Genomic DNA, 27,807 nt, shown 5'->3' on the forward strand with positions numbered 1-27,807 from the left:
CTACTGGTTTCTGGCTTCTCTGGGACAGGAAGACACACGGGGACATGAGCCATGAGATGACATGAGTGCTTCAAACACACTTACCCTCAAGGGACGGACACGGACGGACGAGGTTGCCAAACGGAACCGAGCAAGAGGAACTTTACTAAGCTCACCCCTTCTCTTCAAGTTTTCACAGCAGTTTTGTACATGTAAATCATTACAAGAAAGAGTCATTTCTTCACAGAACCCCAGAATGGACTGGGTTGGAAAAGCCCTCAGAGCTCATCCAGTCCAACCCTTGGTCCAGCTCCAGTCCATTGACCAGATCATGGCACTAAGTCCAACAAACACTTCTGGAGTTCAACACAACCACCCCAGTCCCACACCAGGACACCAAACCTCCCCAAAGCCTTTAGAGCATTTGTTCTCCAAGCACGTTATTATAAAATATCTAACCCTAACAACCAAGACACCAGAAATACACCCCGAATGGTCCCACTACCAAGAATATCTTGTTATTTTGAGAAAAATTATGAAATTCTAAAAGGCAGTCAGAGAGGGAGCTTAATTACAGTATAGGGTATCTCCACCATACGGAGTGGTTTTGGTTGGTGGTGTTTTAATAAGTGGAATTTGAGCCAGTCAGCTTCATATCTAATAAAAATGACATCTTCATATCTAATGAAAACCACATCTGCCTCTCAAACACGCAAAGGAAAATTCGAGTAAATAAGCAAAGCCAAAAAGTTGAGTTTGGAACACGTTTTCTTGCTCAAATACACAGCACTGAATAAATCCTTATCAAGCAGTTATTTGTTCTCTGCTTTGCCGAGCACATAATTGACGCACCCATGACAAAAATCATGTTTTTAAAACATTTTTCTAATGTAGGAAAAGCCCCTCTCGTTTCCCTCAATAAAAAGCTATCAGCAGGCGAGCAGCTATTGACAGCTGAGAGATCGATTCTTCGTTTTTGCTAATGACGCCCAAGAAATGGGTTTTTACCACCTTGAGTTAATTGTCGTTTTCCCGAGTGGTGAAATTCAAGAGGAGCTGCTGGATGAGCACAAGAGACCTGAAAGTGGAAGAGATGTAGGTGTTGGCAGCACTGGTACCCAAGAACCATCTCATAACTGGAGCCAAGCCACATTCATTCTGGAAATCAGCTTGGAAATGGTCATGGGGAACTGGAACAAAGTACGATTATGGCTCTTCAGAGATTTATTTCTTTAGAAGATTATGCCTCTTTAGGGTTTTTTTCTTCTTTACATAGTCCATCATTGTTCCATTTCAGCTCATTTTGAAAAATCTGCTCTGAAAATGCAGAAGAGAAAGACTCGTTCTGCAGGAACCCTGTCAAGAAGATAAGTGTGGAGGAGACACTTGACGTTTCATAGCTCTAGGCTTTTATATTTTCCATTTTTCATGTGGTGAAACCATTTCAGCGAGCGATATAGATTGTGCTGAGCTGTTGTGATGCTTCCAGCTCTGCCTGCCATCCCTCATGAGAACCACGGATTTCTGAATGAGGAGAAGAAAAAAGGGATTCGAACACTGTCAAACACGCCGCACCACAGAAGTGGATCAGCCGGGAGATTAGTGACACAACTCTGTCAAAACAACTTGTCTTCTTGATCTCGAAGACGATATTTGGGGGGGGTGTTGGGTTCTTAGAAAGCCGATGCATTAAAACTCTGCCCAAGCTGCTATTTTTAAAGGTTTCTAAGGTGATCATGATTTTAATTCTGATTATAAAGCCTAGAAGACCATCCAGGAATCTCTTCTACGCAGTCCAGGTTACAAGGGCAGCAATTGCGTCTTGGTTGGTTTCTTCACAGAATCCCAGAGTGTCAGGGGTGGAAGGGCCCTGGAAAGCTCATCCAGTGCAATCCCCCCACGGAGCAGGAACACGCAGCTGAGGTTCCACAGGAAGGTGTCCAGGCGGGTTTGAATGTCTGCAGAGAAGGAGACTCCACAACCTCCCTGGGCAGCCTGGGCCAGGCTCTGACACCCTCACCAGGAACAAGTTTCTTCTCAAATTTAAGTGGAACCTCTTGTGTTCCAGCTTGAACCCATTGCCCCTTGTCATTGGTTGTCATCGAGAAGAGCCTGGCTCTTCTCCCAAGGAACAAGCGTCAGGAGCAGAGGAAACGGCCTCAAGTTGGGCCAGGGGAGGTTGAGGTTGGATCTGGGAACAGTTTCTTCCCCAAAGGGCTGTGGGGCATTGGAACAGGCTGCCCAGGGCAGTGCTGGAGTCACCATCCCTGGAGGGTTGGACAGACGGACATGAGGTTCTCAGGACATGGGGCAATGCCAGGGGTGGGGGAATGGTTGGACTTGATGATCTTAGATATCTTCTCCAACCAAAATGATTCTATTCAACGATTCTATCTCTAAGAAGCTCTACCAATCCAACCTGAATCAGCTCTTTGACAAAGACGACCAAGTTGAGCACTTCTCACTTCAGCATCACACAAAGCTCTCTCCAGCCTTTCTGATGAGTAATAATAATGAATTAGCCTCTCTTGGATATAATTACGTTACAACAACAGATGAGACAAGTCCCTCCTCCAGCATACACTTGTTGGTCACAGAGAACACGAGAGGGGTTAAAACAATAAAAATCAGCCAAAAAATCAAATTACCTCTCATCTGCTGGTCTTCTGCCATCAGTGCATCAAGAGGTGTGTGCGACACTCAGTTATCGGCCACGTAAAACATCAGAGGGCTCAGTCTTTTATTCCAACATCAAGTGGGCACTTCACCATCCAGGCCCTTTCCTGAACTAGCACTAGAACAATGGCTAATTATTAATGCCTCGTAACCAGAGCCCACCTAGAAGCCATCAAAATGGTAAAACATAGCTGGAGGAAAGCAAAAATGCGTTGCCCAGGCATCTTTCATTCACTAATAGAAAATTTGAGGTGGTTTCTAGGCAAGCAAGATGTTTCCCCTCCCCTGACGCAACCAACCAGCACATGGTGTGTTCTGCAAACACACCAGTAATTAATGAGACACAGCCGTATATATCTGGCATTTAATGAAAGCCCTTTTTCACACAGGTAGAATCACAGAATGGATGATTTACGATTCTGTGCTCACCCTTTTTAGAGGGGTCACAGTTCCCTAGGTGAACATTCCAGCCCCACAGCCTTGGTGGGATCCACCCAGCGCTTACTCACCTCTCCCTGTCCTTCAGTTTGGTTTAATTAATACAGCAAAGCACAGTTAAATAACGAGCACATGCTGCAATTCCACCCCAGTCTCCTGCTGGGAGAGCTACTTTATCCTACAGTCAGCAAAACTACAACAACCCCTCTGAATTAACCAACACCGTGATCAAAGCGAAGCATGTCAAGATTTTGCTAGGAAAGGCAATTTTGGCATCATTTTTTCTCTCCTCCTCCACCCCACACCTTTCTTTATACCTTTCTTTATACCTCTATTTATATTTAAAGCCCTGCAACCTGCAGAACAAGGTTCCACTCCTGCATGTGCCGTCATGATTGAGGGGAACGAGAAAAACACGCCACTTCGGTTTGCGCTCTCTCAATGCAATTCTGAGCCAGCTCTGGGTGTTTCCGAGGTTTGTCACTACATAAAACCCCAAATTTGGGTCAAAAGTCTGCGTGGTTTGCCACAGCGGACAACTTGTGTTTCATCTGCCCCAAGGCAGATGGGAACTGAGTCTTTGCTGCTCCATCATCTTTTGCTTTTCTCCTTCCCTCAACCCTGGTTGCTTTTTAATTCGCATTAGATTAAGGTTGAAAGAATAATACAGTGACAGGAGGATAAACTATCGCAGGTGAAGGGGAAAAAGGAAATAAAGGAGTTATTTGACTTACAGGGTGTGGGAGACAAGCACGCTACCACTTCCATCACCATTTAGTTGGGAGGACATTTAGCACAGTTGCTTCTTATAACTCCTAAAACACATCTGCCTATCAATTAAAGCTGGGTTTTATATTACATTTAATTACTGAAGGGTTTTGTGCTTAGACGCACAAACACACACCACAAAAAACCCTGTGTTGGTGTTGTGGTCAAGTGTCCGTACACGGACACATAAGGAACAGAGTTGTGGATCAAACCCACTGGGGAAAAAATGCTGGTTTTTGTTTCATGTGGCTGATTTGGAGGTAAAAGGCTGAAAAAGCAGCTTAGCCCCTCAATGAGCAGCCCCACTCATGTCTGCTTTCACATGTTTTCTGTGTTCATATAGACAAATCGTAGACAAAAGTCTAGAAAACAGGACTGATGGGGGCTCGGAGATCACCCAGCCCAGCCCAAAGCAGAGCAATTTGACCAAAAATTACTCTTTTCTCAGCCTAAACATCGCTAAGATCTTCCCATCAACGGGGTTTCCACAACCTCCCTCACCTTCCGTTCCAACAGCAGGAGCATCACCCAACTAAAAGTACCATTACTGATGGTACCAGCTACAACACAAGGACATATGGGGGTTATACACACCCCAAATAGCATCAGTTTCAGTGGAAAAATGGCCATTATTTTAACCAAAAGGAAGATGGTAGGAGAGGGGGTTGATGCATCACAGCTGCTGGTACGAGGAAGGACAGACAGAAAGGTTTCCTGCAGCTAAAAAATAAAGTTACTTATTATTTTAATTGCACAAGCACATTTTGCAACAGAAAGGGAAGAAATAGTGTTGGCCAAAGGTCGTCAATAACTTTGCAAGTCAGAAACCACAAACTTTCTACTTATATTAAATAAAAAAGGTGTATGTTTGTATGGCAAGCTCCTTGTTATCACTTCTGCTCAGCACCATTTATAACACGGGAACTTCAGAACAACCCAAATTCACGTTAACACCCGGCAGCTGAGTCGCAAGGGACCAGAAGCAACATTGCAGAAGTCAAAGACCAACTGAACAGAACCAGGACATTATTTTACCCATAGAGATACCAAAGAAAGACTAAAATGCCACCTCAACCTCCCTCCTTTAGACTGTGGGACAATGCAGAAATTTAACCAAAGTTGGTTTTTCCCTCTTACCTCTTTGTTGGTGACTCCTGGGGGCAAAGTCCCATGTTTGTAATCCTCCAAGAGCTGCACGGCTTCCTTCAGACGGCTCTGCAAATTAAACAACAGTTTGAAACTCAATTGTTTTATTGAAGGTAATGAATTTAAACCATAGAATTATACCTTTTCATGTAAGCCCCATGATGAGTCCTCCTACCCATATGATATAAAAAAGTAGGACGTACAGACACTTGTTTTGCTGGTTGCCCAGCCCTGTTGTCTTGTATCTAACTACAGAAGTGATACAGAGGAAGAAACAGAAGAGAACATACAAAAAGCTTCCCCTCGTCTATAGAAGACACCATAAAAAACTTGTGAGTCTTCAGCGTGATACCAGACTTCTGATAAATCTTGGAGATGAATGAGTCATTGAAGACTAAATAGATATATTAATGGATATATTCAGGTGCAACGTGGAATGTCCACCTAAGACATTGGTGTCACTCCAGGCCAGCTCTCAGATTGGTGTCTCCCAGTGATGGCTACAAGGAAACCGCTTGGATGGAAGACCCAACTTTGCTCCTGTGTCCAGTAAATGTAATGAGGAGGTATCACTAAGTATGGTAGAAACCTGTCCATATTAAACATCACTACAAGGAACTTGGTATCCACTAAAAATTGGGTACGTTACAATGCAGCAGGTTTTGCCCCATAACGAAGAGCAGCTCCGGTGCATCCCGCGCTGACCGGTGCACGAGGCAACACAACGGCACCGCTTGGAAACGTTTAGGTTGAGACAACTTATCTGAAATACCACGACATTTTCACATTTCAGATGATTCTGTCATGGAGATGAGGTTCTCAGGGACATGGGGCAGCGCCAAGGTTGGGTTAATGGTTGAAATCCATGATCTTGAGGGGCTTTTCCAACCAAAATGAGTCCGTGATTCTACACATAGATCTTGGAGTGTCATTACATTGAACCACCGACCTGTGCTGCTTTTTTACACCCACATTCAGACAGGGTTTTCACAATTGGTTGTGTTCTCTTAAAAATACCAAAATCAATCCTCAGTGCAGTTAAAGTTAGAACCTATCAATCACTAGCCATTCAAACGTTTGCATGGCTAAATAAAGATCTGCTCCACATTGGGATAAAATAGAAGAATAAATACTTTTCATGAGTTCAAGGGCTCACAAGAGCACTAATCTTTGCTACCAGCCTGTCAGAATCATCGGTTTACTCCCAGAAGAGTTATTCATCTATATATATATAAATATTAAGAAGTGTTCTGCAGTTGAAGCAAAGATTATGTCTACATATAATACTTTAAAGAACTAAATATATAATAATTTCAAGAATATATATATTCTGTATATATACATACACTATAGTGTATATATATACTATATGCAATATATTTATTGAAATTTTAAAACCCATAGGGCAGAACTATACAGGGAGAAAGACTCATTGATTAGCCCAAGCTAAAGAGGAAGGGGTCAGGACACGAAGAGCGGCTTTGGTGGGGTTAAATCTGCTTAGCCAACCTCCAGAAAGCACCAGATCGCCCAGTAATGGCTCCCAAATACTTGAAGCCAAACAAATCCCTCAGCTGAACCTTTTCAAAAGCCTCCTGGCAGGTTCCCCAGCATCCAGATGAGTAACATCGCTCCCACATTCCTGCACCAGCTCCGTTGTTTTGGCAGCTTTATCTAATATTAGCGCCGGAGGACGTTTTGGAAATACAGAATATTTGGTCTGAAATAACACATAGTGTGTCGGTGGCTGATCTAAAGCCCCGTGGGTTTAATGTAACCGCATCAGTCGGTGCAAGCTCGGCTCTCACAAGCCTCCCGTAACCAAGACGCGCGTCCCAGCTCATTACCCGCTCACGTCCATGGGATCGGCGGCAGGGAAACCACTTTTCTCCCTTTCATGCCGACATCAAAGAGTATTTTGTTGTTTCCTTGGAAGCGCCAGCAGTTACGCCAACCTGAAAGCGGCAATTAATGAATGACTATTGTCCTCAAAACGTTCGGCACACGGGACATATGGAACCGCGGCGATTCCTTCACTCCGCAGAGCGAGCGGGTTGGGGTCGGATCCATGGCCATTTTTACGGTCCTGGTATTTTACATATCTTTATTTATTTTATATATAAAATATTAATATATTTTATATATTCTCGCATCCATTAGCAGCTACTCATTGGAAGTGGAGAGTCTACGAAGATGCCAAATGTGGCTTAGCATCCGATAGGAACAAACTGCAAAGAAATTATATATTATTGGCAAAATATGTGCTCTGTTGGGTGCTCGTGCCAAGGCCAGCGCTACCAGCCTCAAGTTCACAACCCTGTGTCACTACGCACATGCAATAAATGATAAATATTCCATTTTCCGCCCTGTTCCTGGGGGTGTTGTTCTGAAACTGCTCCCTCGTTGACATGCCCTGTGCCCTGTACTCCAGGCCTGACGTCCCCCTATGGAAAGAGCTGCCAACCGCTCTTCCCAAACCTCTCCAAACTTCCAGAGCTGCTCGGGACCTCTCTTACCAAATGAGATTTAGATCCACTCGCAGATTCTGGCATCGCCCTCGGCCGCTGGCACCTTCATTCCCCATCCTGAAGGAGACCAAGTGACATTGAGAGTTGACGCATCCCAAAGGACAATGGTCAAGGCCCAAACTGGACCATATTTTAGAGCTAAGTGTCAGCACTTTCTTTTGCTCCTCTATTCCCATTTTATTAGGGAATCAGGAGTTCAGAAAACTACATTCATCAGTTTTTACAGATTTTACACAGAATATCAAAGACGAAAGATGATTGAATGTGTTCAAGGTTAGGAAATCGCCCATTTCTCCTGAAAAGCTGTTTGTGGAAACACTGCGCCTTACCCCCAAAATCAGAGAATGGCTTAATACAGAAAAGCTCTAATTACTGGTTCAGAAAAAGCATCCACCAAGCTCAAACCTTCTCCAAGGGTGGTCACAAGCAGAGGGAAAAGCAAAAGGTGGCCAGAAGAAAAATGATGTCTTCCCTAAGCAAGCTTCCATCATCCAAGAAGACACAACAGAGAAGTTGTTTATAGCAACAAAAACGTGTCTTAACTCTTAGCTCCCTTCTCTTAAGCATACATACACCAAATCTGTCTTGAGATTTAAACTTATCTTGATAAAAAATAATACGCAAGTGATAGATTGAATACGCGAGTCCTTTCCTGGAAGGAGCTTGTGTTCTTTAGGAGCGTAAGTATGTCCTGAATACTTGAACGGATAAGGCCGGTCACTGGTCAGACTTTTCCGTGTCTAACCAATATCCCAGACAGAGAAATAAGTCCTTATTATTTCTGTCAAGTCCTCCTGACATTGGACAAAAAGGAAGAGTTATGACTCAAGACGATGTTTTCTAGCGATGCCCTGTTCCTCCAGATGGGCTGAAGATCTCACACAGAAGATAAGTTGACCTTGAGAAACGGGTACATGGGATGAAATCCCATGGCATGGATGTGTGGCCACGCTCTTCTGGGCAGGCTCGAAGTTCTGGAAGACCCTTAGGGCTCTGTAGCTGATCAGCTATGAGAATTAGAATCATTTTGGTTGCAGGAGATCCTCAAGATCATCAAGTCCAACCATAACCCCCCCTGGAACTGCCCCATGTCCCTGAGAACCTCAACTCTGTGTATTTTAAACCCCTCTGGGGATGGTGACTCCAGCACCGCCCTGGGCAGTCTGTCCCAATGTTATCCTGTTTTCCATGTCCATTACTAAAGCCAGACATCAGGTTTAACATCTATTAGCAGGTAGATGTAGGCACATCAGCCAGGCTTACTGACACTCAGGTGACATTAAACTCTTAACCACATAAGAGTGTTGGTTGATCACTGGAACACCACAAAGCATCAGCGGCATGAGAATCAAACAGGATTTTGAGGCTACTTCAGGCATTTCCAGCCTGTGGAGAAGAGTAATCATATAAGATCACAACAGGACTCGAGCTTCTTGAAGATGTTCTTGAGAGCTCCTTGGTCTATGGGCCTCATGACTGTTCAAAAACATCATATTAGGAAAAAGTATTATCTAGTATCAATAACATATAATTGTATAATATTTCAGCCAGCCAGAGGTGAGAAGCTGAATGGGTAACGACTGCAGATCCATGGCAGACAACCCTTATCGCCTCCAAAGCTCAAAAACAAACTGGGATGCCAGCACAACATTCTGGAGAGCCATTTGTGCTCATTACTGGTGTGTGGTTTTGTCACCGAAATTACCTACACTGGGCGTCTTGCAAATGATCTACACGGAACAGCATGTAACTCTGAATGAAAAACTGGAAGTAATAGATGAATGGGTCTGTGTTCTATTTTTTTCGCCTTCTCTTGAGGAAATCTCAGTAGTTACTATAACAACCCTGGCCAGATCCCATCTCGTTTAGCGTGCTAACAAACAGAAAACAAAAAAGCCCGATTTCGCTTTGAGAATCGCAGTTCTTCATGAATTCCCTCTTTCAGCTCCATGGGGAGGGAAGGGAAACTTTCCCAAAGCAAAGAGTCCCCGACCGACAGCACCGATGGGTCCCCAGGGTGACGAAAAGGTGGCACAGAAAGCGAATAAAAAGGGTTAAACGCAAGGACCACGGTAAGAAAACACCTTCACACGGCTTGAAGGAGCTCAGTGGTTTTAGCAAATGATCCACAGCCTCAAAATTTCATTAGGGAAAGAATGTGGTTGCCTTTCACCCCTTCTAGAAAAGCCAAGCACGGTCTTTTAACCAGTCTCCAAAACCATGGAATTGCTGCGTGCAACAGCTCCTAATGCCAACCAGCTCCGCTCCCCGGCTTTCAGCGGGATACGGCGTGATTGTGAGAGTTGATCATGTCTAAAATTACACTTCGATTCCGCTTGAACAGGGGAAAACAGAGGGCTGTCTGCAAGGTTGTGCTAATGTTTCAATATTTATTGTTGCTTCATTCCTCTACTGCTATCTGTAGGAAGTGTCGCTTGAGTTTTTACAGCATCACTTAAAAAAGAAAATAAGAAAAAGTAACCACAGTTTTTACTAGCATGTATCGTTTCTTTCATACCTCTTTTCTCGTAAAAAGGAGAGTGCTTCTACGGAGGATGATGGGGTCTCGGCTGCACAATAGGGTGCTAGACAGACCATCTGCACCCAGAGGATGTTCTTACAAACCTAAGCCCAGAAGCAGAGCCAGGGATGGAATCATCAAATCGTTCTGGTTGGAAAAGACCTTCAAGATCATGGAGTCCAACCATTAACCCACCCCCGGCACTGCCCCATGTCCTGAGAACCTCATGTCCATCTGTCCAACCCTCCAGGGATGGTGACTCCAGCACTGCCATGGGCAGCCTGTTCCAATGCCCCACAGCCCTTTGGGGAAGAAATTGTTCCCACATCCAACCTCAACCTCCCCTGGTGCAACTTGAGGCCGTTTCCTCTGCTCCTGGCGCTTGTTCCTGGGGAGCAGAGCCCGACCCCCCTGGCTCCAAGCTCCTTTCAGGCAGTTCAGAGATCAGAAGGTCTCCCCTCAGCTCCTGTTCCCCAGCTGAACCCCCCAGCTCCCTCAGCCGCTCCCATCACACTCCAGCCCCTCACCAGCTCCGTTCCCTTCTCTCACTCCAGCACCTCAAGGCCTTTCTTGGCCTGAGGGGCCCAGAACTGAATAACTGTACGTAGCGCAATCATTTCTGGCGATTCAGAAGCACAAACTCCACACCTGATGCTCCACCAGAGCAGCCTCAGCCACGTCCACCTGGGAAACATGGCCCAACAAGGAGAAGTCTTTGGCAAAAGGCTCAATCATTCTCCAGCCATGTTCCACACGACTCAACACCCCAGTTTTGAACTACAGCTCAGTTCAGCAAGCCCATGAAAGGTGTGCAATGGGTACACTGACCCGTGAGACTGCGTTTACTGTTATTAAACAAGTCAGAACCCGGGAATAAACCTGGATCAGCATGATCTCTGGCAGAGTTTTGATTCAGACCATCCAGCCATCTTGCCAAGTGACTCCTATTTACAGTCTGGGACTCACCATGGGTCAGGAGAGCTGTCAGGAGGCACTTTTTGGATACGAAGAGAGCTCAACCGCACAGTACAAACCACATCAGCTGGTTGCACAGCCAAAAACCAGCCCCTGACTCAGTTTGGTTGAACTGGCTTAGATTTAACCCATAGGTTTTAGTGCAAGGAGCTGATGGAACCTGTTCAGGTCAAGAGGCCTTGACTCAGAAGGAGTGCCTGGAGGACACTTGCAGGATCACATCAACAGAATGTGTCAGCCTTTGTAGAAAGAGTTGCTGAAGGATCACACTGTTAGGGACTCAGTTTAGCCTGCCAAAGAAAGGAGGAAAACAAAACCAGCACACACATCACACTGAGCTGATGGCACCTCCAGGAATCACAGAAGGGTTGGGTTGAAGGGACCTTCCCAGCTCCCCCAGTGCCACCCCTGCAATGACAGGGACATCTTCACCAGCTCAGGTTGCTCAGAGCCCCGTCCAGCCTGGCCTGGGATGTCTCCAGGGATGGTTCAGCCACCACCTCTCTGCCCAACCTGGGCCAGGCTCTCACCACCCTCAGGGCCAACAATTTCTGCTCTGTATCTAACCTGAAATCCTTTGGTGGCACCTTGAGTCCCTCACGGCCACCACTCCAGCACCCTCGTGGGACAGAGGACAACCACACTGGGTCCCAGATGACCACACGCACGAGCACGTGTCAGATGCCTCCTTCCAGCACGTGAGCCCTTGTGCTGACTTTCCACCTTGTCCTCCTTGCTCGAGGGCACAGTTTCTGTCTCAATGATCTGCGCCTTGTCTTCTCTTGGATCCCACCGGCTGCCTGCACATGGCTTGGAGCTGCCTCCAGAAACCCATATGTGCACATACAGACCGTAACAACAGCCACGATGCCAGGAGCACGACAACATGACTGCTACAGAATCAACACAAAGAGAGTCGAGTTTTGCATTCGAGGCTTCTAAGAGAAAATCCACCAACGGGACGGGCCACGCTGGACGAGTTTCCACCTCACTCCACTCATACCGTGCTCAGATCGGGGTTTCGAGGCCCAAGGATGATCCGCTGCGCGACTGCAAGTTCCACCGGTTTCGGTTTCACCCCAACCATGACTTATTGATCCAAAACAAGAGTCTTCTGGCCACCGGCACCGCAAATTCCACGTGGGACCGGGAAATCCAGCTGTGCGCTGCCACCAGCCGCTCAACCCATCCCGATTTGTGTCTCGCCGCTCAACGGATGATCCATACGGCAGACGTGACTCCAGCTGGCCCTATTGTATTGGATCCGCAGCGACAGACAACAGGAGCCAGAAACTTTTTTGTTCGAGTGGAGCCAGCAGATGTGACACTGAATAAACACAGACAGTCAATCTGCTGAGTAAGAAGGTATCGTTCGTATAAATAACATACATCTAATCCTGCTTCCATTTTAAACCCAAATATGGGAATGCAAGATGCTCGGCGCTCCGGAGGTTTGCGCTTCGAACAATGATATAAAGCAAAGGCAGATAACACACGGCCCCTCTGAGCTCGGTTTAATTCTTATTTCACTTTTGCTCGGAATTATTTTCAGATCCGCGGGTTTCTCCATGAAGAGCTTCCCACAGAGCGTTAACAGTCTGTCCGGGCTCATGTCAGATGGGATAAGTCCGCCTTATCAAAATACCTGCCGGTCCCTACTGCTTCTCCCGATGGACCTTAATTACAGAGCAATTAAAAGTATTATTCCCATCATGTTAACCTCACACATTTCAAAATCAGGCGTTGCACCCACCCAGGGGTTTCTCATGGTCTCAGCGACAGGATTCGTTGGGTTCGCAATATTGACACGAGGTCGGAGAATCGTTTCAATATCATAGGCGCTCAGAAGGTAAGTTTGATACAGATAATTATTTTACTAGAACCCACTAAAGATTAAATCGCTTTCTCTATGTGAGTTCACCAGCTGCATCAAAACTCAGTTCTCAGCGCACATCCCTGGAGGACTGATGCTTATGAAGCTCTAAAAGACAAGGAAGCTCTTAATTGTGTTAAGAATTCGCTTTACTGAACAAATAAATGAGTAAGAGAGGACTGTCACTGAGATTAATTAGTCTGGATATCAGTGCGCTTGGTTCCCCCACTCGCAGGGATCGGCTCATCCTTCCTCAGAACACGGGCACCAGGAGGCCACAATGACGGAACGCACAGCACTTAGAAAAAGGACGGAGGAATATAAAAATATTATTACATTTCCTAGCATTTTCCATGGGATTAACCTCCATTCTCATTAGAGACTCATTTATCTGCTCGGTTTTTCATTTGCTAGAGAGCTTCTCCAAGACAAACAGCGATTTATTTGTTCCTCGAGAACCCCGGGCCTGAAGGATGCAGCCATCTGTCAGGGGAAGGAGCTCTCCGTGAACGGCTGCTTTCTCATCAAACCCTTCCTAGATCTTAATTAGCCACCTAAATTATCAAATGAAACCAAACAGCCTTTAGTCACATGTATATACAAAGTATTTGTATAAATTGTTGGCCCTGAGGGTGGTGAGAGCCTGGCCCAGGTTGGGCAGAGAGGTGGTGGATGAACCATCCCTGGAGACATCCCAGGCCAGGCTGGACGGGGCTCTGAGCAACCTGAGCTGGTGAAGATGTCCCTGCTCATGGCCGGGGTGGCACTGGGGGAGCTGGGAAGGTCCCTTCAACCCAAACCATTCGATGATTCCGTTTTAAAGCACAAGACCAGAGTGCAGCAGGAGGACAATCACCAAAGCAGCTTTTGTGCTCTGAGAAGTGCTGCCCGTGAGCTCGTACCTGTTCTGGCAAGAGACTTCTCTAGCGAAAGAATCACAGTCATTTTGCTTGGAAAAAATCCTCAACAGCATCGAGTCCAACCGTAACCCACCCCTGGCACTGCCCCACGTCCCTGAGAACCTCATGTCCGTCTGGCCAACCCTCCAGGGATGGTGACTCCAGCACTGCCCTGGGCAGCCTGTTCCAATGCCCCACAGCCCTTTGGGGAAGAATTTGTTCCCACATCCAACCTCAACCTCCCCTGGCGCAACTTGAGGCCGTTTTCTCTCGGCTCAGCTCACGTAGACTTCACAACACATCCTGCAGAAGGTCCCCTGAAACACCACTATCATTTAATTCTAGCCCTCAAAGACAATGCACGAGGGCATTTCCTTCCTTGGGCAGCCACCAAGACCTCCCTGAAGAGCACCAAGTCCAACCTACACCCACGAGACCCCACTGAAGGTCACCAAACCTCCCTTGTTTGCTGGGTCCAGATCTCCTTGAGACACTGGGACCCTGACAGATGCCTCCAGGGTCACAATGCACCACTTGGGTGTTGCTCCTTTTCTACCTGCATCTCACCTTCTTAGGACAACCCCACCAAAGGGTGTCTGGAAAAATCCAGTTACACCAGCCATCTGTCCTGTACCACCCACCTCTTCAAAAATCTTTAACGTCTTCCCAGTTTCCTTGCTGTCTTTAGGTGTTCAATCAACGTTCTCAGTGCACGACAAAGGTCGTTTCCCATCTCTAACATCCCATTCCCTTGTGCATGGGAAGCTTCCTTTCCTTCCCTCCAAAAAGTATCATTAGGTAGTGAAGGCCCTTTGCATCCGTTTATGAATTTCAGAATCAAAATGAAGAAAATATATGAAAACATATAAATATATATATGAAATGTAGAAGGAGACCTCCCAAATTACATACTCTGCATCCCCAGAAACACCCGCCGGACGATTCCCCTCACTTTTTCAGTAGTTTCACACAGAATCTCTAAGGTAACAGCAGCACCAAGCTTTTAATGTGCAATATTGTTTTTAGTCTGGCACATGTGCTTATATATCCTATATAGCAGCTCTAACATCTGCAAAACGCACCGGATCCTCAGGTGATATCGTGATTTTAATTCCCATTTATCACAACATGACAATGGCCGGTGGTCCCTATGGAATTGCACTTGGGCTGAGCTCCACGTTAAGGCTTTGAAAATTAATCTCAGACTTGATCTAAATCGTTTTACAAGGAAATATATAATATATCTATATATTTACTATTTACTCTTCAATGCAATGGTGTTTCATTACCTGTGGTTCACCCATCCAAAAGGTGCTCAAAGGGAACGACAGGACGCATCTTGGCCTTATGTTTTTTGAAACGAGCTCATTGATTTAGAAGTTACTATCTGAAATACTATTTAAATACTATTTAAAATACTATTTAAATACTATTTATTTTAAATACTATTTAAAGTGGCACCAGGTGGGGTTTTTCCCCCTCCCATCACAGTGTGTCCGGAACTGGACTCAGTTCATCAGCTACAATAAGCAGATCAGCTCCCAGTGTTTAAAGAACTGTTTGCATATATGTATATATATACATCTTTTAAATCTATGAATATATCAATGAAGAGGCAGAATTAAAGGCCACCAGCAGAAATATTTCATCTAAAAGATTCCTCCTAACTCTTAACCACTATTTTACCAAAGCAGAGAAATGCGATAACTCCGGAACACACCACCCAGAACACCAATGCACCCAAAACTCCAACGCCTGTTACAAAGAGAGCGATAACTAAAGCAAAACTACAACATTTTGCTCAGCAAAGCTCTGAGCCCGCCCCAATTAAGATTTGTTCTCTCACCTACTCACCTGCTGAGAAAAGCCCGAGTTTGACTGGAACCAGTTCATAGTCTCCCCGGTTACTGGAGGGGACTGGGAGCTGTGGATTCGCTGCTGTCTAATAAGGTTCGGATTTAAGAGAACTCGGGCGATCGATCAACTGTGAGACACAAACCCACTGGAAACCTGTTTTCATTACTTGTGCTGTTCGCAGAGAGAAATTGGTTCTAACCCCAACCTGGCTAATAAACGGTATTTTGAGCAAACAAGGCACTTTACCTCGGTAACGAAGAGCGTGCGCGGATCAATGATGTCCAAGAAGTGCCTGAATCTGCCATAAAACGAAGTCTGGAAGGAAAAGGAGATTGGGTACAGTTAGAAATTGCCTTCTACCCGCTGCAGAGAAAGGTTTGATTTCCTCTGCGGAACGAAGTAGCGACTAAAATGAAATAATACAGAAGCTATTCAGCGATTGAAAGGAAAAAATGAGGATTTCAATGGTGCTAATGGCAGTGCTGTTAGTAACAGGACACCAATATAGCTGCTTTAATAAAGGGAGACTATCAAACTGCTAAAATATCCTTTATTTTCCCCCAAAAAATGAAATATTGCCCATGGTCGAAGGAATTCCCACCCCCTAATGTCTCTAATGCTGCTCATCCTCATCCCTTTATTTTGGGGAGAAACTCCTGCACCCACATGCTGCTGGAAAATAGAAACACCAAGTGATATCTTGAGATGCTCTAAGATGAGTTTAAAGTCCCAACGAGCGAACAAGTGGTTTTCCCCTTGATGGAAAGAATGAGAAAGGTAAAAGCCGAGACTAAGTGCAAACCCGGTTTTATATTGAATTGTCCAGGCGCTAAACTGGGGTTTCATTGCACCAGTCCCTATAGAAACACAGAGGATGGACCATGAGCCTTAACGTATGTAAAATAAACCATAATTTTATGGTTTAGGCTCATTCTTATTTGCACATTTGGAAAAATCCAAGGTGGGCAGAGATAAAGTTTGAAAACCCCTTTGTTGGGAGGAGCAACAGGACCAGAAATGGATCCACAAACCAGGAAAAGAGTCGGGAAGGGGAAAGTGTCTGCGAAATAGGCTGGAAAACCACGGCAAAAAGTCTCTTTTTATGCCTTTAATGCAGAATCGTGCTATAAATAAAGGGCTGGGATATGGATAAAGCAGTGAGAATGACATTTAATCACAGCCTGGCATAATTTTTATGAGACGTGCTGGTTGTTCTCTACTGAATCCATCGAGCGCAGAGAAATACCAATAATATTGTGAATTATTGTTCAGGCAGAAATCCCTCTCCAAGGGCCGTTTCCAACGCCCCATTCTCAGCCGCTTACGTTTCTCCACTAATATTTTTCCATCTTCTGTGCTAAAAAATGATTGAAAAACTCACATCTAAACAAACTAGCTTCACATAACTTCAGGAAAACAAGTCCAATGGTTTTTAATTAGCATCGATTTAATTAACGCTAATTCTGGTACTTTCCAGCTCAGTCACTTGTCTCATTATCCCAAACACCCCACGTCCCACTGTTCCTCTGTCATCCCCAAACTCCAACAGCAATAAGAGAATTCAGAGCGGTTGTAAGAACGTGGTTTAAACAAGAAGAGAAGGAAGGGAATATTAAAATAGAAGTGTCTGGACTTCTCACCACCTTCATCGTTGGGATCGGCATTCCACGGCGCGAAAAATGATATTAAATAGAATTATTATCTGCAGTATGGAGGGTGTTGGGCTCTGCTCCCCAGGAACAAGCGCCAGGAGCAGAGGAAACGGCCTCAAGTTGTGCCAGGGGAGGTTGAGGTTGGATCTGGGAACAATTTCTTCCCCAAAGGGCTGTGGGGCATTGGAACAGGCTGCCCAGGGCAGTGCTGGAGTCACCATCCCTGGAGGGTTGGACAGACAGACATGAGGTTCTCAGGACATGGGGCAGTGCCAGGGGTGGGTTATGGTTTGACTTGATCATCTTGAGGGTCTTTTCCAACCAAAACGATTCTATCTCAGTGGGTTTGAAGAGATCCCAGAGCTGTTCCTCCCCCTGTTCAGGTGGTATCAGTGCAACCCAGGCCTCTGCCTAAGCCAGCAGCTCCTTTGGCATCACCATCCCCTGGGGGGGGGGAACTTCAACCCCTCAGTGTTCTGGCAGCTGGCAAGGTCGTTAGCAGCCATCACTCATTAAGAGCCTGAAGCTGATTAATGCCCTGTAGCCATTTAGTACTAGAGCCCAGCAGAGCTGGCTGGATCAGATCTCAGTTGCTCTTACTCAGCACTAAGTGCTGCTGGAGTCACCATCCCTGGAGGGTTGGACAGACGGAGATGAGGTTCTCAGGGACATGTGGCAATGCTGGGGGTGGGTTATGGTTGGACTTCATCCTTAGGGGCTTTTCCAACCAAAATGTTCTCAAGAACACCTCTGACCATCAGGGATGCACGAAGAGGCAGGAGACCCGCGCTCCAGTCCATCCTCCCCCTGAGCCAATGACCCAACCCATCACCTGTCATTTCCACTTTCTCGTCACGTTACCGAGAGCCCTCTAAAACACAACTCCACAAACGTGCTTTTGCTTGTTGCTGGAAGTGAAAATCTCCTCTTAAAAGTCTCCCAGGATGGGGATTCTGGTGCTCAACCACCACCCAACCCTTCCAGAAGCTCCATCATCACCCTGAGGCTCCATCTCTGGCTGACTGAAGCCAAAACCTGCCCATTGCCTTCCCCAGAAACAGATGAGGTGCAATCGCAGGACAGTCCGAGCTCCTTCAAAGAGGCGACTGCATTAAACCTCATTCATTCCAATGCCCGGGTCAAGATCTTAAAGAGAAGCAGCTTTGTTCATCAAGCAACTGGAACAAAAACCAAATTAACAACAAAAATAAAACCCAGCACATTCTGATGGGTAAAAAAAAGCACTTTGCCCATCCAGCTTCTCCCCATCGTGCGCACACAACCCAAAAAACGTAGAGGACTATGAGTCTGAACAGGTTTTTTGGTTTTAAATTCCGAATGAGAAGCTCATTTTCCCACCACAAAGCTCTTTCTGTGGTTTCTCTGTGAACCACATCAAACGGAACCAAACTCAAACCAAGAGCAAACTTGTCTTCTTGAGGCTGCATCTCAACATCACTCCCATGTATTTCACTGCTCAGCCCTCCCGAGCAGCTCCTGCCTATTTATTACAATTGAACAATAGATATCTGATGTATTCACTGTTGTCCAGCCACAGGACTTCTTGTTTTCCCTTCCCAATGACTACGAAAAGCTCCTTCACCACTCAACCTTGCCGGTTGCCTTCCCATCATCCAGGTCCTGCTTCTCGGCTTTAGTCCCCCGACTAAACACTATTGGAATATTATCGTATTAAAGATGGGTATTTGCTATCACAGCGCTGCACGCAAAAAGGCAAGAAAAACCCTCCCGAATCCTAATTATTCCGAAATTTAGAGGCAAATTTAAATTGGATCCAACCGTTGCGCCTCAACAGCAACTTGAGCACAAAACCCAACGCACAGATGGGGATTTTGGTCTCCAATCCGGATTCAAACCCTTTCCTGCAAATGTCAAGTTTCTACAGGACATGTAAGAAATCAATAATCAAAATAGAGATTGACCCTGGTCAAGAAACCCTCAAGAACGGCTTCTTTGGCTCTGAGGACCTGAATAAATAGGTTCCCAAAAAATACAGAAACACACTACACAGACAGTTTTCTTATTCCTTTCTCTTTATTATTGAAAATTTTAAAAAGCTATTTAAAATTTGGTGTTAATTTTGATCAGCCCAGACGCTGCCGCATCGCATTGGGGTTTGCGGAGCAAAGAGACGCATCAGGAAAACAAGAGACCGAAGCCCAAAATCGCAGGTTTTACACTCGTTCTCCGTAACCGTTTGAAGTTGCGCTGTTGCTCCCCTGGGTCACGACCCATTTCTTTTAAGCTCCATCAGATGCCTTCAGGGCACACGGAGCAGACGGTGCTCTTGTACTGACAGAATTAGCTCAGCAAAACGCTATCAACTCTAAGAAGAGGGAAATCGGATTTTATTTGCCTTTTAGGTGCCGTTTTAGTGCTAAATCAGCGTCGCTCACTGTCACGTTTTACATTAACCGCTTTATTTTCCCATATCTCCTCCATCCTTTCTCCATCATTCCAGGCCCATTATAAGGGGAAAACAAAGTATTTCCACCTCCTTCCAAGGTTTGAACTGAACGCACCAACTCTGAATCCACCCATAAAACCAAGACCTGTTGGGAGAAGTGAATGGGATGCGTGGATCAAACCCTGGGGACCAGGAGCAACGGGACACGGTCCCATACACAGATATAGCAACAGAACACACCGAGCCCACCTAAATCCAGATTTCAGTGAGAACTCAGAATATTTCCTCTTTACCAGCTCATTTCCAGCTCTGGCCATCAACCCCATGCAAGGGATGGAGCTTGCAACACACCCAGAGGTTTGACCTTCAGCTCCCAAACATCCACCCGTTGTCTTTTCTTTGCCATTTTATTCCTCTAACATCTGTTGTAGTAAACAGTTATCTGGGAAAAATATCTCAAAACCCCCCAAAACTGAACAACGCAATTTTCCTGTGATTAATCGCGGCTATTTCGGGATCGTTTCTCACCAGCCTGCGAGCGAGATGAGGTTCTGAAAGCAGCTGGGAATATTAATTCCCCAACGCGGCGCAGCGTTCGTGGCGAGCACAGGGACGCGTTGCAGCTCCAGCTGCAAGATCCAGCTCACCCCGAGCTGAAAACTGGAAGGAGATCCCTCCAGGAGGGCTCAGGAAATTTGGAGAAGGGACAAACAGGGAAGGGACCACGAGCGAACGTTTTCGTCACCTTCCAGAGGGCGAATATTCCTCCAAAGCGATGCTGGGAAGCACAGAAGAGATGCACGATTTGACTAGTTTAATTACAGCGTGATTTTAAGAAGGATTTAATTAAGCCAAAGCAAAAAAGGGTGGGGTTTTTTGAGCTAAAAAATCAGGCTTACATCAGCTTTAAATTAATTAAGAGGAGATTTAAGCTAAAGCAAACAAAATGAAGAGGATGGAAGCCTTTGAGCAATGGACCTTGGGTACGGGCCAGACTCCAGGGCTGTGGAACCGCACACACTGGTCAAGTCCAACTATAAGTTTAGGCTGAATCTACCGACTGTCAGCCCTTCCATACTTTAAACTCGACTTTACAACAGTTCTATTATCTCGGCTTCATGCGTTTGCAGGACCCCACGGATCACAGAGGATAAACCACTGCGTGTGGGCCAACCTCACCTCACCCCATCTACACACTGGGCCGGACCTGCACGCACAGATTTAAAGCAGTTCTGAACCAACCTTAAACATCCTCTAGAATACTTTTAAGAACGTTGCGTCTCCATAACAAGGATCCTTTAGGAAACGAGTGTTTCATTCACTTTTTTCAAGCGGAAAATAACATTGCGCTGAGCAGCACGAGTAGAAACTTGTGTGTGAACTTTGTGCTGTGGTTTCTCCCACCGCCCATACAAATTCCAGCGTCGTTAAGCTCCTTAGAGGCTCATCTAATTAACAGCATCTTTATCTGTGTGTTGCTGCAAGAGTTCTCTTGGACACAGGAGCCCTGTGGTTTATTGGGGTAATAAACCCTGGTTGTGCTTTAAACTTGGCAGATTAAGGTACGTGAGGAGTAGGAAATAATGATCTTTAGCACTGGACTGAGATGAGCAGGGGTAGAGCTCCAACATTTAAAATACCTGCAAGGCCAAGCTCTGCCAACAGCCCATATCTAATAACGATGTTAAAATCGCCATGGTAGGAACATTGGCCAACAGGATAAAACATCCCCGGCACATCACACGCTCCACAGTCGCACCTACATCATTCAACAAATAAAAGGTATTATGGTTGTGGTTTGGGTTTATTCCCCTTTATTTCCCTCTTCTTCCACTGAAGGATCTAAGTTCTGTGACTTTATTATTATTATTATTATTATTATTATTATTATTATTATTATTATTATTATTACAACTTCTGGTTTCGCAAAGGGGACGAGGCTCACGCCTTCTGTTCGCCCTCGACTTCAGCTGCAAAGAATTCAACTCACTTCTCATTCGCTTCTTGCTTTTCCTCCTCCTTGCAGTTGTGCGCTGGCTGAGACAACCCGAAGTTACTTTCTAGACGTCTGACCCCAATAAAAACACCCAAATTTCACCAGCACCGTCTTCTTCCCGCAGCTGACGCCCTGGTTAGCAAAAAAACCCACAGCCTGCTTTATTTAGACCTTTGCTGGAAAGGTTTCCTCAGGTCTTCTGATAGACAAATTAAAAATAAATAGCGCTTGTTTCGCTCAGGGGATACAGGCAAAACACATATTTAGGGCTCAGGCTCTCGGAGAGCACTTAAATCCTTAAAGAAATGTATTAAAAGAAAAAACAACAGGAGTATCCCTAACATACTGATCAGAAAATTAAGTCCTTATCAAGGCTAATGTCCTTGGTTCTTCTTTTACCTAAAAACAGCCTGATTGCTTTGGGAGACAGAGGCTCTTTCCACCAAAGAAATGTAAGAAAACCAAAAGAAAAAGGTGACTCGACAGAATGCCGCCTGCCTGGGGAGGAAGGAAAACAAGTGAACTGCAACAACACAAGCGATGGGGAAAGGGGGATTTATTATAACAACCTGCAGAGGTATTACCATGATTTATTATAATAACCTGGGGACAGACGGCTCCCTCCTGCTGCCCTAAATTCTGCTTCTCGGGGCCCTGGGTCACAGCGGGGGAAGAACCACCGTGTCCAACCCAAACCCCGGTGGCCGAGGCTCCTCTCCAAGATGTGAGTTCCCCACACACAACTCCGCCTCGTTCCCCCTGCATCTCTCCCCGTTCCAGTCCCATCACCCTGTAAACAGCCCCAGAGCAGCTCCCAGGCAGCGTTTCCAAGGAAAAGCCAACGCTGTCATCACGCGGAGCCGCGTCTGGAATTTCAACAACCACCCGAAGCGTCACTAATCCCTTCCGAAACCAGCCGGGCGTCCTTTGTCCGCTGGGCCGCTGCACTCGGGATCTTGTAAACCAGGAAACGAATAAAACCACTAGAGAAGGGGAACGATTTCAAATATTCAGTGTGGCTGTCAGGCAAAACACCCCAAAGCACACAAGGGAGCTTTTGTTGACCCCAGATTTGGGGTGAGGTGTAAATCACCCGGCTCATAGAATCATTTCAGATGGAAGAGACGCTCAAGAGCATCGAGTCCAACCATAACCCAACTTTAGCACGAACCCACGTCCCCCATCCCACGGGAGGGAGGACGACTCTGCTCAATCGCCCCCACCGTCATGAACGTCCCGCCGTACCCCCTCGAAACGCTTTCTAAATGTTGCCACAAGTGACAGTCGCTCCTTAATGAACAGAACGCACTGATTCTGCGCCTGACTCGCTGCCAAGTTGTGCCTCGAATCATCTGTGGTGTCTAGAAGGGAGTAGCGTCTCCTCCTCCTCCTCTCCTTATTAAAAAGCTCCGTCTCCCCTGTCTCGAGCATCCCTTGAGCTCACGCAGCTGCGGGGGAGCGGTCGCTCCGAGGAGGTTCCCCCCATGACCTCCCAAACTGGGATAAAGCAACGGGGGAAAGAGTAGATCCACCACCTGGATCGAGTGGTTCCCCCATGGGGAAAAAAAAATATATAATAATAATAAAATAAAATCAGCAACCGGACTTCTCAGCAACCCAAACTGGCGGCTTTGGACCAGCCAAGCTCCACAAGCTGCAATTAGCAAGTCAGATGGTTGGCAAAGAGCAGCCCCGTACAGATTTCATATGGATGGTGGGAAGAATCGCCTTGGAGATTGACCCAGCAGTGGAAGGGGGGGACACCTATTAATGAGTAGACTCTCGCTACTCATTCTTGATTTGATAATTGCAAAAGCCTGTTCATTTCCAGAGGGGTAGCACCCAGCTCCAGAGCAACAGCAGGAGGTTTTATGAACTTGGTCAGATGTATCAGCAGCCTGACGTGGCTCCACGGGAGTGAAGAGTGTTCTTTGTCAGCCAGAACAAGGCCAGGACCCTATGGAGTTCTTATAGAATCACAGAAGGTTGAAGGGACATTCCCAGCTCCCCCAGTGCCACCCCTGCCATGAGCAGGGACATCTTCACCAGCTCAGGTTGCTCAGAGCCCCGTCCAGCCTGGCCTGGGATGTCTCCAGGGATGGTTCAGCCACCACCTCTCTGCCCAACCTGGGCCAGGCTCTCACCACCCTCAGGGACAACAATTTCTTCCTCATGTCCAGCCTGAATCTCCCTCCTTTAGTTTAAAACCATCACCCCTTGTCCTATCACAACACGCCCTGCTGAAAAGTCTGTCCCCATCTTTCTTATCAGCCCCTTTTATGTCCGGAAAGGCCACATTAAGGTCTCCCCAGAGCTTCTCTTCTCCAGCTGAACACCCCAGCTCTCTCAGCCTGTCCCACAGCAGAGCTGTTCCAGCCTCGGGTCATTTCTGTGGCTCCTCTGGCCCCTCTCAGCAGGTCCATGTGTGTCCTGTGCTGGGGGCTCCTCCTGAGCAGCAGCACCCACCACCCACAGCCCGTCGTGGAGCGGCCAAAGCACCCAAGGCCTCGTTGCCTCTCGGGGCAGCTCCTCACCTCCCTGCAACCTTGGGCTCGCCGCTACGCCCACCGTGGCAGGGCCCAACCCCCGTACCACCTACCGAGGAGGGGAAGGACGAGGCCGCGCCGTGCGCTGCCTCCCAGGGACCCCCCCGCCCGACCCCGCTGCACCGAGCGGCGCCCGCGGGGCTCGAACCCGCGGTCCAAGTGGTTCACACGGCGCCCCCCCACACAGCCCCGAGCCACAGGGGCACGGCGGGACCCGCCAATCACCGCCCGCCGCGGGAGCCGCCGCGAGGCGGGGGGCGGTGGCTCTGAGTGACAGTCGCGTGGCCCAATGGCGGGGGGGCTCCACACCAATCAGCGCGCCGCTCCGGGGGGAGGGCGGGGCAGAGGTGCGGGGAGAGTGGGGGGGTCTCATCGCGGGGGGGGAACGACGCCGCGCAGGTGACGGGGCAGCTCCCGCCGCCGCTCCCCGTTCCCCCGCCGCCCGCCGCCCCCTCGGTACCTGCTCGAAGCGGGGTTTCCCCAGCTGGAACGGGGGATATTCCGCCGGTTCCGCCATCCCCTTCGCGCGCCGCAAGCGCCACTTTAAACAGCCTCCCCCCGCCGCCGGGCCCGCCCCCTGCGGCACCGCCGCGGTGATTGGCCGCGGCCCCGCCGCAGCTCCCGCGGGGCACGCCGGGAAATGGAGTCCGCCGCCGCCATGCTGAGCCCGAGCGGGACGCTGCGATTGGGCGGCCCCTCCCTTGCCAGCCAATGGGGAGGGCGCGGTGGCGCGGGGTAGCATGGGAAGCGCAGTCTGGGCGGTAGCGGGGCCCGAGGCACGACGGGAAATGTAGTTTGGCGGGGAGCGGGGGCGGAGGGACGGGGGAACCAGGTGTCCGCACCCGTTACCGGCGGGGCTGGGCCCCATCCCCGGCCCCGGCCGCCCACTGAGGGGAGCGTGAGGTCCCGAGGGAGCCGGTAAAGGGTTGGGGTAGAGCGGGGCCTCCCTCCTGCTCTCTCACAGGGCTCTGTGAGGGCTTGAGCCTCCCCTGCCTCAGCCGCCACTTCTCCCTGTTCCCCATTCTGCGAGGAAAATTAAGTTGAATTTAACTGAGATGCCTGAGGCTGTAAGCAGGTGACAGAGCTCGGGTCTCCTGTCCCCAGAGGCCCGTTCACCCCGTGGCGTGTGGTTCTGATTCGCTCCAAAATTCGTCCTTTTTTAAACACGATTTCTTCAGTGACACCCGCGCAGCAGCCGGAATGTGGCCGGTGATCGAGGACACGCAGGAGCGGGTGGTGGAAAGGACACTTTCGCCTCAATTCTGAAATCGAGCAAATAACACGGAGAAAAGCAAAAGCCCAAAAACTCTTGAAAAAGAACCCTCAAATTTCATCATTTCCCTGTGGAAATACATACCCTTGCTTTGACAGGAGCCTAACAATCACCGTTGACCTTTTAAATACGCGACGACAAATCAAGAAAAGGCAACTTGGAGATAATAATTTCGCTTATTTGTCGCTTCACGGGCATTGGGATTTGTGGAGATGCAGCCAAGGTCGCACGGGTTTGGGGCACAGGGAGCGCACGGAGCCGCCGCCGGAATCCCCTCCGCCAGATTAGTGAAATAAGAAGCGTCTGGTGCTTCAAACGCCGCTGAAATTGTTTGGAGGATTAGGATCGATTCTCCGAGGAAGAGCCAAGGGGCAGCAAACACAGCGGGGAGGAGGATGAAGGGGGAAGGGAGGGTGTCGGAGGTTTGGTGATGCTGAAGTAAAAGCAACAGATTACAGAGCAGGGCAGAAATAGATTTTTCAGCTAAGGAGGAATTAGTATACCTGAAAAAAAAACCCAAAAACCTTATTTTTTGCTATACAGGGAAAAATATGGATGTGGCAACGTTTTGCTGCCTGGATGCTGCTGCTTTATAAATGTGATTATTTTTTCCTTTCCATCTGCAAAACGGATTTCTGGTTTTAGGCTGATTCACCACTGATCCCTTCCACTGACTTTCGAATCTCCTGCAGCTTTGGGTTGAAATGGGACAGAAAAGGGCCCCGGCCACCAGTCTGGTACCTCTGGTTGTGTCGTGGCCACATTTTCTCAAGGGGGGTGTCCCACAGTGTCACTTGGGGGATGTGGGACGAGGTAAATCGTGCTTCACCACGGCTTTACCCTCCCATGGGGCACAACAGAAAAGTGGCTTTATATTATTATTATTATTGTTATTGTTATTGTTATTGTTATTGTTATTATTATTATTATTATTATTATTATTATTATTATTATTATTATTATTATTATTATTTTGTGTTCTTCTAGGCTGGGTCTAACGCTGCTCGGCAGCCTAAAGCTGCCTTCAAAGGACAAACAAAAATCATTTTGCTGCCACTTAACGCTTTACAAAGCAACTCATTCTCCTTCTAAAGGTTTCACCCCGTACTTCGCAAAAGCAAACGCAGCGAAACCTTCGGGACTCGCAGTAAATACGGATGATAACCCAAATTCTGCCTCCGCACAAGGGAAATCCCCCTCCCTCCCCTCCCAGCCCCAGCCAGAGAATTGATACAAACCCCAATGTTGATGCGCGAAATGTTTTGTAACAACAGAGGGGAGAGAATCTGTTTATCTAAATCCCCATTTGGAGTGACATAAGACTATCACTTTTTTGGTTAAACACCAGAAAGAATATCAATTCTTTGGCTGATATTGATCTAAGCGGATCCATTTCGACTGACAACTCACGTTTCCCTGATTCGGGGAAGAACGAGGGGGGGATTTTGCCTCCCCAGATCAACAACTGTTGAGTCAACGCCGACGTTTCTTTCCCTTTTGGCGGGGGGAGGAACAAGACCCCTCAGTTTTGGGGAGTTTGGGGGTGTCGGGCGGCCGCCCCACACGTGCCAGCTGGGGAAAGTCACAGGAACGTTTCTTGTCGGCTTCCATCTGTAAAACCAGATTTGAAGGAAAACTCGCGGCAAAACTCCGGTTTGGAACAAACCAGCCGGTTCTTCCTCCAGCAATGGGGATTACGTGCGTTAGTCCTGAGCCTGCGCTTAAGCTTGTAAGCAGAGACACCCGATATCATCAGTTTTAACAGGACTAAGGTCTTAAAATCCCGCTTTTTCTTTTTTATGACTTGACGGATTACATTTCCCCCACCCCAGCCCCGCCGTTTCAGGCTGGTTTTAGTTAGGACAGGCTGAGGGTCACAGTTCAGGCTCTCAGGGTTAACGTGATCCCCCCAGACAGGTGCTGAGCTCAGTTAACGGCTGGATGAAAAATAAACCCGGATTAGAGCGAACAAAACTCTTCTGTTGGAGCAGCAAAGTCATTTATCAAAGCTTTTTTTGAAGGAAAAGACATGAATTAAGAAAGGAAAAGAGCTGTGGGGTAAAAGAGGAGGTGGGAACAATATTCAGAGAGAAATTCCAGGTCACCCTGCAGCTCCACCGCACACTCGGAGACAGTTAATGACGCTGGAAAAACCACCGGAGAAGTGGGACAGAAAATAAACCGGAGAAATGTCACCCACAGCGTCCAAGCGCCATCAGCACAGACGCTGCTGTCAAGAACGCAGAAGTATC

General features: G+C 47.4%; 1 protein-coding gene across 2 annotated transcripts in view; it reads right to left on the reverse strand.

The window, feature by feature from the left end:
• SFXN5 (sideroflexin 5) overlaps positions 1-25,024 on the reverse strand; it is a 97,048-nt gene extending 72,024 nt beyond the window's left edge. Inside the window, exons 1-3 of one of the 2 annotated variants that reach the window (XM_065836714.2) lie at positions 24,743-25,024; positions 15,907-15,975; positions 4,999-5,076 (exon numbers count right to left, since the gene is read on the reverse strand). In XM_065836714.2, the coding sequence (XP_065692786.2) occupies positions 4,999-5,076; positions 15,907-15,975; positions 24,743-25,024 (429 nt within the window). Of the gene's footprint in view, positions 1-4,998; positions 5,077-15,906; positions 15,976-24,335; positions 24,376-24,742 lie in introns of those variants that run through there. The other variant, XM_071808433.1, reaches the window with a different exon arrangement.
• Positions 25,025-27,807: the final 2,783 nt, after the last annotated feature.

Source organism: Patagioenas fasciata, chromosome 4 (genome assembly GCF_037038585.1).
Source record: "Patagioenas fasciata isolate bPatFas1 chromosome 4, bPatFas1.hap1, whole genome shotgun sequence".
NCBI lineage: Eukaryota > Metazoa > Chordata > Aves > Columbiformes > Columbidae > Patagioenas > Patagioenas fasciata.